The sequence below is a fragment of the Rhinolophus ferrumequinum genome, chromosome 12 (assembly GCF_004115265.2).
Source record: "Rhinolophus ferrumequinum isolate MPI-CBG mRhiFer1 chromosome 12, mRhiFer1_v1.p, whole genome shotgun sequence".
Lineage (NCBI taxonomy): Eukaryota > Metazoa > Chordata > Mammalia > Chiroptera > Rhinolophidae > Rhinolophus > Rhinolophus ferrumequinum.
In genome coordinates this window covers 73,183,185-73,198,307 of record NC_046295.1, presented here as the reverse complement: position 1 = coordinate 73,198,307, position 15,123 = coordinate 73,183,185, and the positions used below count along the sequence as shown (strand labels likewise).

The window sequence follows — 15,123 nt, the reverse complement described above, 5'->3', positions numbered from 1 at the left end:
TATTGAAAGTGAAATTCCTTTTAGACCTTGTATCAGAAGTGGAAACAATTTTTCTGACTCAGGACACTGACCCATAAAGGAAGAGAAGTTCAACGGACAGCTAAATTAGTTTGGATGTATGTTGTTAACTTTTAGATTAGTAGCAGGAGATGTGAAATTCTTCATAAAATAAATATTTCAGTCCCATAATAAACTAAGGAGAAGGAGGGAGAAGAAGTGGAGAAGTAAAAGGGCTGTAAAGAGAGAAAAGTAAAGAGAGGCAAGTAACAACAGACACAGAGAAAGGTTTACAAAGAAAAGGAAGACTGAGGCACAGGCAGGAAAACGGACCTTTTTGAATAACACTCCATCTTGTGGCCGTTTCAGGTATTGCTCCATCAGATTTATTCCCGCTGCACTTGTGCAATAAGAGGCAGTGCGACGGGGTGGAAAGAAAGCACTGGGAAGGTCAAGTCAGAAGGCCAGGCTGGGTTCCTTCCACTAGGGCTCGTCACTGCCCAGCCAGTACCAGCTGGGTAAGTCACTTGACTGCTATAAGCCTCAGTTTCCACGCTTGATTTGCCCTAACTTACCTCATAGGGTACTGTGAGGGAGAAATGAGATACTGACAGAAACAAAACAAATACCAGAAATTACAACTTTATAATTGTTAAAACACAACAAAAACAACAAAAGTAGGTATTTGCTTCCTGGACTGGCATGTGAGGCAAAGAATGTCCAATTCCCACCTAAATCAGGAAGTACAACTTGCAAAAATGAGCCATAGTCTCTAAAAAATTAAAGAATGGCATTTCTTTATACCATAAAGGAATGGCATTTCAGTGAGTTACAGAGCCAAGGTTTTATTTCTAAATTCTACACCCAAAAGTTCAAAAGCTAGTTTCCACACCAGCCACACAGCAGGAACCCCGTTTCCAGGTCTAGCGGGCTCCACATCCCCAGATAACGACAGGCACTCCCTGTGCTGACGGAGACACTCCTTCCTCGGGTAGCCCACATAATGGCGGGGCTTGCCAAGGATTTTCTTATTTTTGAGCGGGCAAATTACCACTGTGACTGAGCTTCACTGCCGATAATTGGCTCTGCTACTGCTTCCATCTCCCTTAATATGTGCCGGTCTTAAGTATAGCTGCCAGAGTACAACTGACCATCACTAACTAAACTATCTATATCACATCCCACCTTTTAGCAGAAAAATCTCATTCTCTCATGTCCTGGGGAATCTGCAGGCTTTCCATACTGTGAATCAATTTCAAGAAAAACTATCTTTCTCACCCAAAACCATGTGCAAGTAGGGGAATCATCCAAAGTGCACCCCAGCCATGCAGAGCTCTCCAGGGCCAGAAGGAATTACGTATCTAAGCACAAAAATGTGTGTGCTGTGCAGCTTTGTCTGCCTAAATGCCTTGAAAGCATAGGCAAGGAAAAAAAGACATCAGACACCTCCCACCTGGACTATGGAAATGAAAGATCCATATATCATTAAAGTGTTTCAAACTAATGAAAACTCCAAAGGTAAAAATCTTCGGAAGATGTTTTTAAGCCTTGCCCAAATCCATGTTAACTCTTCTTTGTAAAACACTTGGTAGAAACTCAACAACATATTGATTTATTCACTCGTTCAACCAATATTTATACGCCTGACGCTGGTTCTTGTGCTGGAGATTCAGGAGTAAACAAATGAGATAAAGTTCCCTGTGTCATAGGCATAATTCCAGTGTGTGTGTGTGTGTGTGTGTGTGTGTGTGTGTGAAATTAATAATCAAATAAACATAAAATAATGTGAAGTAGTGTTAAGTGATACGCGGAAAATAAGACCGGAGGAGGAGATAAGGGGTGGGGGAGGTGCTGTTTTCGACACTGTCACTAGAGAAGACCTCTGAGGGCATGATATTTGAGCCTAAGACTGAGTGAGGTAACAGTGAAGCCACACAGACATTGAGGAGCAAGTTACAGGCAGAGGCCAGCCAGGAAAAGGCCTGCTGGAGAACAAGGAGGCCAGGGTGTCTGCAGTGGAAAGAGTAAGGGGGGAAAGCAGCAGGAGATGAAATCAGACAGATGGCTAGAGGGCAGACGGTGCCAGGCCTTATAGGCCAAGGCAAAACCTTCAGTTTTCTTCTGAGCTGAGAAGCCATGAGAGAGTTTTCAGAAAATGAGAGATGGGCTAAGAAAAGCCTTGGAGGAGACCACAGTGGAAACAGGAAGACCATGGTGTGCACTGGAGGATTTCAGGAGAGAAGTGAGGATGATGGTTAGGGTGTTTGTTGGTGAGGAAGGGAGCTGGAGGTGATTAGATTCAGGATATATTATGATGACAGGGCTTGGATATGCAGAAGGAAGAGGTGCATGTGAGAGAAAGGGAAGTCCAGGATGAGATCAAGCTTTTTGGCCTGAGTAACCAGACACCATGAACTGAAATGGGGCACTGAGAAAGGAACAGGTTTTGGAAGGAAGAAATCATAAGCAAGTAAGAGGCAGCATCCTCCCATGTGCTGAGCCAGGTTGAGGTGGGGAAACTGGCTCGAAGAACCTCAGAGCTCACCTGGTTCTCTGCTCTGTGCATAAACCCATAAACCCATTTTCAGTGAAAATGTCACTGAAAAGCGTTTATATCTGCTTGAAAAGCCAGAGAGGAATAATCACAGTAGTGGCCAGCATTTCCTGAGCCCTTACTAGTCACCATGCCCTAAGATCAGCACTCTACCTACACTGCAGTAATCTTCACACGTAACAGCACCTGGCACATGGCCAAGCATATTAGTGATCCATAGTATTTGTGAAGTAGGTCACATTTTACTTGGAATGATAACTTTTAATGATTATTTTCCTTTCTAGTTCCTTTTTTATTGAAAAATCCCCCATTCATTTAGTCCTATGAGTTCTACTGTTTCTTGGGTTAACTGGTAGTTTTCGTATCTCCCCTTTCCAAGACACAGCAGCCATTCCAAGGTCTTCACTTATGCAGAACTTACAGTTTTCAGCTGCCTCACATCGTACGTCTGTCTGTTTGAGCATTGAAATCCTCATATCCATATCCCTTGGGACCTTCTTTTATCAATCCACACACACTAGCTTTAAGCTACTGTGTTTCAACTACCTGGGAATTTCTCATTTTTCTTTCAAGTTCATCCAGGTATTTAAACATTTCTTGGGTTGTATTTTATTTAGCATCTCCAACCAAGTGTTTAAAGAAGGGTAGTTAGTGTGAGTTAGCTCAGTCGGACACAGAACTGGAATCAGAAGTCCAGTGCTACTTTACAAATGAGGAAACTGCACCTTACGTGAAGTAATGCTGAATTCGGGTCGTTCTCATGCCAAGCCCGTGCTCTACTCACTGGACAGTGAAGCTTCTCCCCCACCACAATCGCCCTGACACGCTAATCCCAGTTCTGCCCTCAGAGTAACATAAAGTACATGTGCCAGGAGTCTCTTATGTACCCAATAAGAACTGAGTGCAACTATTTCTTCTGTCTCCCATTTGCCTCTACCTGAAAATCCCAAACTAAACTCCTTCAATTACTTTTCTGTGTTCTATAAAAACGAAATTTTATTTTAGCATGAACAGAAGGAGATCCTATGAGGTTGGTGCACAAAAGGTTGAGGTTTAAAAGGTTAAAAATAACTGCAAAAACCGCAATTACTTCTGCACCAACCTAATGCATTATTTTACCTTAAAAAAACTGCACAAATCATAAATTCCATTGGCAGTGAAAAAACTGAGTTGTTTCCTTCATGTATAATTACTTTCATTTTAGGGAATTTCTGACCATCACAACAAATATTGAAAGCACAAGGATAGCACAGTAGAAACCATAAAACCTGACTTCTGCCACTAAGTAGATGCATGACTCTAGGGGGCTACAACTTTTTTGTGTTTTGGTTTGTCTTCAAAATAAGGATAATAATACCTTTCCTAGAGTTGAAAGGTTGGGAGAGGCCATGAGACTTAACGCACAGAATATACCTCATACCTCATAATACATATGAAAATATTTGGAAAAAATTATAGAACACGAAAGAAAACTATTATTATTAATGTATTATATATGTTGATCATTTGATCAGGAATAGTGAGATCTTAACTGGAAAAAAATCTAAATTAATGCAAAAACGATTTTACCTTCATGTTGCAAGCTAACTCCATTAGCTTTTTTGCATTTTCTTCTGAGCGGTATCTCTTAGGAAGCTGAACCCTGAAGAACTTCAAGGCACCTTCAAAGTCCGTCAATAGTAAGTCATCCTTGGAAGTCTTGAAGAAAGAAAATACAATCGTGTATAGAAAGAGTTCTTTGCCATGAAGATGCACAAGAAGCATTTTATCATCCCTGCACCTTTGTAATCCCCAGAAGACACTTCTGAGCCTTTGCCACAATCATGTGCACAAATCCACCGCCAGGGACAATGTTAGAGCACAGTGGCTGCTTAGGATGGAGATTAAGACCAAGATATTGCAAGAATTCAACAGAGAATGCCAGATAATTCAGTATGAATAAATGTGTACCTTTAATAATCCAAGGGCGACATTAAAAATTACACTTATACCCTAGAAGAGAAAACACAAAAGAACATTTTCAGTGTTTATATTTGGATCATTAAGCCGTTTGATCCCACAATTATAGAGAAATTGTAAAAACTTAATTACGAAATGGAGCATCTTAAAAATAACTTGGAAAATAAAAATTACACAGCCACCACTGAAGAACCACTTAAAGCTGACCCAGTCACCCATTTTTCTGCGAGAAGAGCTTTTCTAGCCCTATTCTCACATTCAACAAGAAAGAACCCTTTTCCAAAGTATTCTATGCTTCCAAACCGAAACATGAGGCTCACAGAGCTGTGATTGGGTTCACAGAGCTGTGAAGTCCTGGTGGACTTCTTCTTTATTTTGTGCTGCCCCCCTCCAAGTACAGCCGTCAGTCTGTCTGTGAGCCCCACATCCAGAACTGAATCCAGTCAGGGCTCCCCCCAGTCTGCCTTCTTTCATCTAATCACTCTCGGAGTGCTGGGGGCAAAGGACAAATGAGGAAAGGCACTAACATCTGTTGATCAAGTTAAACTACTTAAGTTCTGGACTGCGGTTTCCATAACTGATATTCTTCCAAGGGTTTGCTGAGCTAATCAGTTTGAAAAGTTTATGGAAATTACTTAGCATACCATTGGGCCATAGTAGTGAAAAACTGGACAACTCCAAGGTATGAGGTTAGGAATTCTTTACATAAATTATGGGATTTCTGACGGCAAGTAAGAATAATAGTACATTTGGTAATGTTATTTCTTATAATGTTTCTTATAATGTTTCAAGCTTAGTTTTTTGTTTTACATATGGTAAGATTAAGCAAAAAGGATGGTACAGATTTGTATACAGATGTTCAAGTATATGAAATTAAGGTTACCCAACAGTATATATAGCATAATCACATTTTTAAATATATAGACCTATTATATATATATATATATATAATTACATAATATTCCGTATAGAAATTATACATGCACATATATGAACACAAAAAAAGGCTGATAGAATATACACCAAAATGTTAAAAGTAGTTACCCTCTAGACAGTGGGATTAGAAGTATCTTTAAATCTTTTTTGCCGATATTTTCTACACTTTCTATAATAAATATATATTATTGTTGAAATTAGTTATTTTTTTTCTTAAACACACCCCCCCAAAAAAACTATGCTGTGGCAAAGACTGTTATTTACTCGAATATCTACTTTCTTTTGTAGGAACAGCCCTCCCCCACGCAGCTAATTTTTACTAAGCTTGAAAAAAAAAAATCTCTCTTGCACATGGGTGTGGTCATGTACCTAAGTTCTGGCCAATTAGAGGTAGGTGGAACTTCCAGGAAGTCTTTTAAAAGGTGGGCACGCACTCTCTCCCGTCCCCTCAGCCTCCCAGCTTAGATACAACTTGGTGGCTAAGAGGCCTAAGCAGCTGGAAGAGATTCACACTCCAGGGAAGGCAGGTTACGCCAACCTTCTCACATGAGAAATCCACTTCTGCTTTATTAACCACTGTTGTTTTGGGTTTCTTCAAAAATTCAGCCCAACCTAATATTAACTAATACAAATGTCCAATATGTTTGTTTGTTTGTTTGTTTGTTGGCAGAGAGCACCTTTAACAAAACGTGATCATTAGCTTCAGCCTGAAGAGGAGGAGTCACTTAAACCTGAAATAAAGGTTTATATAGCTGAGAAGAAAAAATTCCGTTTTGACAGCTAACACGGGAAGGACACTGCAACAGCCCCCAGGGTGACGCGGCCCCTGATGCATACCTCACACAAGAGCAGGTCGATGATGTGGAAGACCATGTAGAGAGGGAATTTGGCGGTGAAAAGTGTAAGAAACCACTGGGACGCGTACATGTGTGCCTCAAGGCTTATGTCCAGGAAGTGGCTGTACAGGTCAGGAACGTACTCCTGCAATAGCAAACTAATTAGTTTTAGGCACAGAGGCAGCTGTTTGGCTTCCACCCAGGAGGTTCATAAATCTGACAGGAAGAGACCCTAAAAGTCACATACTTGTGTTTTTCTCCAAACCTCCAAAGTGCTCAAAAGAACACTTATCGGGTATTAAACTGGCTCTTGGCTATCTTTTCCAGTCCACAAACTCTAAAGAAAGAGGAATCCCCCAAATGGTGACAAATATTTGGGAAGACAGTTTTTCTTTCCAAGTTATGAAATGTTTGGGAAAGTTTGTTTCACTTTTGCTCTGAGATTCCTAACCAGTCGTGCTTCAGAGCCTTGGAGAATATTTCTTGACTGAGTCTGCTGTGCTAAAGGGCCCTGCAATAATCTGATATTTTTAGTGTTTATGAGATTGAAAACGCAGCTCACACCCATCAGGCCCACACCTTATTAATCTGGGCATCACCATCAGACAGTGAGAAATGAAAACAAAACAAAACAAATCCCGTCCTGAACCCTGTGTGGCTATGGCAGTCACCACTGCTCCCCGGCACCATTTCAGCAGTCCACTTCTCAGTCCTGCGTGCTAACTGGCAAATGCATGAATGAGGTTTCTTTCTTTCTTTTCTTTTTTTACCTGCATGAGGCGCTCCAACTGGTAAAATTTGCAATGCAAATCTTCAAAGTTTTGCTTGAAAAGTTCCCTGAGACCATAGTCAAACATGATCTTGACCAGAACACTGAATGCCTGTTCTTCAGGCATCTGTAACAGACAGGGAATGGGGAGGGGGAAAAAAAAAATCACAAAACCTATACAGACGTGGTCTCAGTATATTAAACTCATCCTTCTACTCTCTTATGTGGATACTAGGAAATTTAGTGGTAGAGTAATTCACGCCTGCAGCTGTGTTTTATAACATTCATTCACTCAACCAAGAAATATTTAATGATGCCGACTGTCTCAGACACTGTTCCTTGCTTAGGGTTTCCGGGCAGGAATTCCCGCCCGCTCTCAGGAATTTGTTTCGCTTTCCCGTTCCCGAATCCCGAGATACAAACTGTTTTCTGTTCTCCATGATAAATCGTTTCCATAAAGTGACGGCCGATACTACCAACCACCTGGTTTAAGGAGCTGATTTTCCCGATTTCCTGACCAACTTTTCTCGGGATTCGGGAACAGAAAAGAGAAAAAATCCCTGAGAACGGGTGGAAATTCCCACCCAGAAACCCTAGCAATAAATAGGAAAGATGTCTAAGAGATACATTCTGAGTAGTACGTTTATTTCCCATTGTGGGTATTACTGGGTTCAAGGAGCCGATTTTCCCGATTTCCTGACCAACTTTTCTTGGGATTCGGGAACGGGAAAGTGCAAAACATTCCCGAGAATGGGTGGGAATTCCCACCTGGAACCCTACCTGTGCTCAAGGAGCCCCTTTCCCACCAGTACACGTAACTGTAACATGAATTAGGTAGAAAGATCAGCGAGAACACAAGAACAAGAAAGCCTGAGTCTGCCTGGAGGAGACAGAAAAAGGCTTTGTAGGGAGGACAGGATTTGAACTGAGTAGAAGAGGCTGGATATACAAGCGTAGGTCTCATCGTTCCCAAATCATGAGACCTTAGTTAAATCATTTTACCTCCTCAGCTGTTATTTCACTCTAGTAAAAATGTTTTTCTTCCTCATTGTTGTTAAAAACATAGCTAGTTACAAAAAAAACTTACATATTATTCTAAGGCTTGGAGCAATGCTGAAAGTTCTACAGTTAACACTTTCAGTAATACTTAAAATGCTACAGAAACCCTACTTCACTTCTATTTACAGATGTTACCCACTTAAAACAATACCTACGTCTTCCATAGCTTTATGGAAAAATATTTCCCTGAAAACCTGGCAAAATGTCTAGTTCTCAAAATAGGAAAAAAGCACTGGAAATGTTTAGGCTTGGTGTGACTATAGCAAGCCTTTAAAATGTCAAGAAGGTGAGCGGGCTTCTGTGAAGCAAGACGATGAGGTGGGCGGAGCATAGAAATCACTGGGAATAAAGCAGAGCTAAAGAGCAGATCAGATTAATTACTAAATGAGAAAACCATAGCCAATTATTATTGGAAAGGTAAGGATTTGGGGTCACGGACCAGGCCTTTGAGGCTTTTGTCGTAAAAGGCACTTTCAGTCTTGCACATGCTCAGGGAGATTGGTCTGACCCAGAGGGCATTTCTGACGTTACGCAGCACATCTGCACTCACTCCCACTCTGAAACAAACATTTATCTTAACATGACGGCAAGCAGCACAGAGCTCAAATTAAGACACTAGATTTCACAGGGAAACCCATTTTAAAGGGCTTGTGATACTTATATGGGGATAAATGTCCTTGGACTGAAGTAGAGAACAAAGACAAACCACATAGGCTTGTGAGACTTTGAGATATAACATCTAACTAAAACAAAATTTTAAAAACTTTATCTGTTGATGTGTTAATCAGCTTGTGATAGTCGTTTCACAATGTATAAGTGTATCAAATCATATTATATAACACATACACACACACACACACACACACACATTTTTGTCAATTATTAAAGGTTACCTCCCCAGAGAAGCCTAATCTTGCATCAGACTTTTTATTACTATGTCTTCAGAGTGCCCTTGAAATTAAAAATGATAAACCTGTGCTTCACTAACTTCGTACCCAAGACTGGGACCATGTCTACATTATTTTTTCCTGATCTCTAGCACAGTACAGACTATAACAGGTGCTCAAAAACTCTGCTAACATCACCTGTGTGGTATTTCTGCCAAGCATTTTAACTTGAATCGTGAGGAAATGATAAGACAAATCAAGAATGTGGGACGTTTTACAAGACAATTTGCTAAAATTTTTCAAAATTGTAAATGGCATGAAATATACAAAAAAGGCAAGGAGACAGTTTAGATTAAAAGAATAAAGAGAAATGACAACCAAATTCAATGCTTAAATCAACCAAATCCAATTCATTGATTCGGGTTAGAAAAAAAGCTACACAGGACTTTATTGAGTCAACAACTGGGGAAAACTGAACGTGGACTGTGTATAAGACTGAATCGGGTGGCACTTCCTGGATGTCCCTGTGGTGTTATGCTTGTGTCCTTAGGAGACAGATGTTCTAGGAGTGAAGTATCCTGATGTTTGCTACTGACTGTCCCACAAAAATTTTTTCATTAAAAAAAAAAACGTGTGTGTGTATGTCAATGATAAGAACTCATACTGTCTTGAAGAGAGATGATGACCTAAAATGTCTGTGCATAAAAAAGAGGAAAAGAGAAAGATGCAGAGAGAGATGGAGAAAACAGTGCGGAAAAATATTCATTGATAAATTAGATAAAGAGTATATGGGTGTTCACCTTAAGATTTTTAAAATTTTGCTGTGGATCTGAAAGTGTATCAATAAGCTGGAGGACAAAGGGCTTTGCTGAATGAATGAATAAAGTGTCACTCAAGAAAGCCAACTTGTCAGCGTCCTTCCCACTCCAAAACATAAATCCCAAAACAAATACCAATGACAGTGGCTACTTTAGAGGAGGTAAAGGGTCCCCTAGAGTCCAATCAATCATCCCAGCAATAAAAATGAAGTCTACTCTTGTACTAGTTTTTAACACTGTCACTTATTCTCACCATGTTTCTCTTCCATGATGACATTAAATTAATGAAAAGGTTTCCAGATATAAGAGTTAAAATCCAAGCCCTAGAGTCGGGCCGAAGGCAATATAAAACCATGCTCACGTCTAAGGATAGTATAAGCCAAGACAGGACCGGTCTAAGTCAGCACAGAGACCTCTTTACTCACATGGAGAAGCAGAACTGCAGCGAGAAATGACTGGCCCTGGCAATAGCCAATCTCTTCATCATACACAGAATAAGCCTGGGGGGGGGGGGAACAAACACAGGAAGTGAAAATTAATGTAGTCACTGGTGGACCACTGTTGCCCCGTAGGACCTTCAACACAAGAACCTGGAAGATGCAACCCACACTCCACTGTGGCAATTTGATGGTCAGTGAATGATGCAAACATTTCTCTCCAATCTCATTTTTTTTCTTTACAATAAATGAAACCACACCACCTTCTATTGCCAAGGAGCAGGGAAGATTAAGCAAACACCACTTCGGCACTAATAAAAGGTTGTCATATCTCTTTGTTTTTTCTCATGCTTTTCCCCCCCCTCTTCTCTGTCTGAAAAACACACTCTTCCTTCAGGCTCCAAATATATTGTATTTCACGTCCCCAGAAATCCCTCTCTCCTCTGTACTTCTCTGGTATTTGTTACACATGTATGGTGATTATAGCACTTACCACACTACATTTTAAATGTCCATCTCACTAGATTGTGAGCTTCTTAGGGGCCGGGGTGATGTTCTATTCAACCTAGCCAGCACCTCATATACAGCAGGCACTCACTATACACTGTTAATGGTATTCATATTTCTTTCTGGGAAAAAGTCTTTTGGCAAAGATGCCAAACACAATTCTTTCCACAATGTCAGTAATAACTTTTCTGATAAGAGGAATTACTCTGAAACCATCTGTGGGTTCTTCTGGAATTCTTATTTTGTGTTTTTCTTGGCAGCAGATGATTACTACCCATCTCTTCTAAGCACTATCTTTAACAGAATATTGACATCTAACATTCCTTGTGGTTCTTTAGTTGTTTTTTAGTCTTGTTTTTATGATTAATATTTATAGTTCTCATGTAAGCTGTGGTGGAAAGGGGAATTCCTATAGATTCAAGATGCTATTTCCTGTTTGACAAACTTATTTCTAGAGAAACTCCCTTTATTCTCCACTTATTTTTTTTTGTGCCAAGTCACTGATCCCAAGAAAGCAATTTAGAATTGGGTATGTTTAGAATTCAGAAAACTTAGCGAAATGTTATGCCAATGCTTATTAGATGGAAAAATATATATATATATATATATATATATAAATCACGCTTCCTTAAGTTCAAGTAGAATTCAATATAATCCCATTCTACCCCCATTTCATCAAAACTTACCTGATGAGAGGATTACAGAATGAGAAACATATACTTTTCCAAAGAAAAGATGTGTAGAGGACTTAGAAATTATCTATTTACGACACAATAAGGTACCACTCTGCACTTACCAAATTTGTAAAAATTAACGAGTGTTAATACCAGTGTTGTTAAGACTGTGTTAAACACTAGTAGTAATATATGCCAACACAGCTCTGTGGAAAGCAGTTTAACCGATATCTGTGGAGATATCAACCAACAGTTGATTGGTCAAGAAAGAACACAGGCTTCAGAGTTAATCAGAGTTGGGCTGAATTCCTAGTATAATTAATGTCTAGGTCTGGATCTTAGGCCCATTACTTACATCTTACCTAATTGGTAAGATGAGAATAATCATAATATTTATATCACAGAGTTGATGTATTATTCTCACTCCTCTCATGTAAAGTGCTCAGCACATGGGTCAATCAGTTATGTACTAGGATGAAAATGTATTGAATTTCTATAGGTAGAGAATGGAAGGGAGCAGGTTTTTCAGGCTCATGAAAAAGTTTGAACGACTGACTGCCTACAGACATGAAACTACGTGATATATTTGGGAAATGTCTGCAATATAAGGTTCATGGGACTAATAGAAATATGGAGAAAAGGCATTTCATTAATCCATCAACATTTAACAAGCACCTACTATATGCCAGGCACTGTGCCAGGTGCTACACATGTTAACGTACAAAAGAAATGATTCCTGTCCTTGAGAAGGTCATAGCTCAATTGGGAAGTTTGACAAGTAAATCAACCAGAGTACAGCGAGAAGTTCAATGTGGCTAAAACATAAAATATTTAGAGACCAACCAGGATATATTATAAAATGCCTTTAATGCTAAGTTAAAGAATCTAGGACCAGGAAATAAACTAAGGAACTTTTATTTCATTCTGTGGGTTATGGGGAAATATTAAAAACTTCAGTGGAGGACACTGAAGTGATTCAATTCTGGATCAACACAGAGCAAATAACAAATAGGCTAAAATCCAAAGGCAGGGAGACTAATGCAAGTCAGCATTTGTAACAGTACTGACAACATGTCATAGAGACCTGTACCTGGGCAGTGAACAAAGGCGGAAGTATGGCTATAAGACACATCAATCATATCAAAGTCAACATGGTCAAAGGAAGGAACTGAAAACTAACAGAGAAATGATTCTATCTTCAGCAAAACAATGGCATGGGGGTAAAAAAGGAAGACTGTTTTTAAATTTAAAAAGATAGAACAACTAAACATACGGAAATTGCTGAATCTGATTCAAACGAAATGTTATAAAGACATTTAGGGAAATCGGAATAGGGAGTGCTATTGGATGATACTGATGGACAATTTTGGGTACTACAGATGGATAATGATCTTATTTTTCAGAGGTGTATACTGAAGAATTTAAGATACTGTCTGTCTGAGATTTGCTTTAAACTACTTCAGGAAAAATTTTAAAAGGGATAGATGAAACAACTGTAGCAATATGTTGGTAAGTATTAAATCTGGGTGGGGGGACATATACAAGTTCATTATTCTATTTAACTTTTACGTATATCTGAAAATTTTCGCAATACAGGTGTGCTTCAGTACCCACAGGGGATTGGTTCTAGGACACCGTGGATATCAAAATCTGCAGATGTTCAAGTCCCTTACACAAAATGATGTAGAACTTACATATAACCTGTATTTGCATACAGGCTGCAGCAAGGTGTGTCTACACATCACTTCATTCCTGTGGATTCAGCATAGTGCTCAGGGCATGGTAACTTCAAGTTTTACTATTTGGAACTTTCTGGGATTTCTTTTTTCCTTGAATATTTTCAATTTGCAGTTGGATGCGACACCCGTGGATACAAAGGGCCAACTGTAAAATGTGTTTATATATGAACTCTATTTTTATACCTGTGTCGTTTGATGTACTTAACAGACTTTTACATGGAGACCAACTAGCAGCTGGAAATTTAGGCCCTGAGCAATGCAGATGTGGGTACACCAGCGCAGCGGTGACAGCAGAAGCTCTGGGGGTGAAAGGGCTGACCCCAGGAAGACAGTGCAGAGCCAGAACAACCACTGAATGAGCACCTCTGTTTCAGGAGCAGGTAGACAAGAGATGAAGTAATGAGGGAGCCAGCAACGACGTGAGTGAAGGGAGAGCATAAGCAGGAGGGTGAGAAGGCAAGGGCAGAGAGAGCTATGGAAAGAGCATCATGAGATAGGAACTGGAGTGCAGCGGGGTCAGGAGTAAGGGGTCAGAGGCAGTGAGCACAGGGCTTTTTTTCTGGGAAGCTGGATTGGCTGCTTCAGTAGGAAGCACAACTGAGAAAGAGCTAAAAAAGGATGATCAGACAAGAGGATTTCAACAGGAATCATAGGTTTCTGCAGCCTATGGGGAAATCAAAATTAAACCCAAGAAACATTTCTCTAAATTCTAACTGCCCTTAGAGTTTAAAGCACCTACTTTATCATTGGAGAATCATTCTTTATTGCTAGCCTGTTCTAAAATTAGTTGTTAGTTTGCCTTTTCAATCATAGTATGTAAGTTCCTTATGAACATGTCTCGTGCCTTCACTGTACTTCATATGTAATAAACGCTAATTAGGGACTTGGTTGGTTTTGGGGGAAAAGACTAAAGACTAGTTCTCAGGACAGAGGAAGGTTGAACTCTGGTCCCAACTCCTTGGCTCTGAAGTACTAAAATCTACTAGAAAATGAATTATTGACATTGAACAGGCCATCATTTCCTTTATAACTTTTAGGTACAGACCTTTTAACAGACATCAGTATTAAAAGTCCACTGGGATGGGCATTAGCACTTCCTACTCTTAGACGTGCTCTACGTGCCAAGTTCATCTCTTATACTATGTATACCAAAAAGGAGTTTGCAATGTTAAAGGACTCAACTGGTTTCACAAAACCAATTTTTGAAATTCTACATGTGGAGCCAGGGGACTGTCATCTGAAAGTCCAGATTAAAAGGATAAAAGAAGCCTTTCCATTTTATTTCCAATCAATTCCTGTTCATTATAGTCTAAAATTGTGTTCTTATCTTTGATTTTACGAAGTCTTTTCTTTCCTTTTTTCATTCTTTAACATCAAACACAAATTACACTTTGTAGTTATCTTTTGCACAATCTCAAAGAACCAGATCGACCATTTAAAACTGAGTCATTGTTTTTGACATGAAATACCTTGCATATTTTGTATAAGGAATCTTGTCCATCTCCTCCTGTATCCTTAAAGTAGTCATGGGCTGGGAACGTCCGGTTAATATCCCGGGTGATAGCACTGTCCTGGGGAGACTCCTGTGGAAACACAAGGGAAGAGCAGGTTTGGTAGTCAATCATGTTTGGGTTTCTACAATGAGGTTCTTCTCCTTTACATGCTTTAAAATGATGCAGGGACATATACCACGCATGCACACCCGGAGTTACTCTGTCTTTAGGACCCAACAACTCAAGCAAAAGCAAAATCAAATACTAAGCGGAAAAAAGAGATGGAAGAAAAGCAATCTGCTTCACTCCATACACCTCATGTGCACTCCCATCGCTGTTGCAAGAAAGTGCAGCTGGCGACTTTTCTATTGTAGGAGGTAAAATGTGATATTCAGAATGGAGTTCCCCTAGGAAAATACTCAACCTAATCTCAAAAGGAGGTTAAGTGCTCCGGTTAA

General features: G+C 39.8%; 1 protein-coding gene across 3 annotated transcripts in view; it reads right to left on the bottom strand.

Annotated features, from left to right (window-relative positions):
* The window catches only part of RABGAP1 (RAB GTPase activating protein 1), a 145,172-nt gene that overhangs the window by 21,566 nt on the left and 108,483 nt on the right, over positions 1-15,123 (bottom strand). For all 3 annotated transcript variants that reach the window (XM_033122372.1, XM_033122374.1, XM_033122373.1), the window contains 6 exons: positions 14,642-14,755; positions 10,241-10,315; positions 7,053-7,178; positions 6,284-6,427; positions 4,502-4,543; positions 4,121-4,249 (listed from right to left, as the gene is read on the bottom strand). In XM_033122372.1, the coding sequence (XP_032978263.1) occupies positions 4,121-4,249; positions 4,502-4,543; positions 6,284-6,427; positions 7,053-7,178; positions 10,241-10,315; positions 14,642-14,755 (630 nt within the window). The remainder of the gene's footprint in view (positions 1-4,120; positions 4,250-4,501; positions 4,544-6,283; positions 6,428-7,052; positions 7,179-10,240; positions 10,316-14,641; positions 14,756-15,123) is intronic.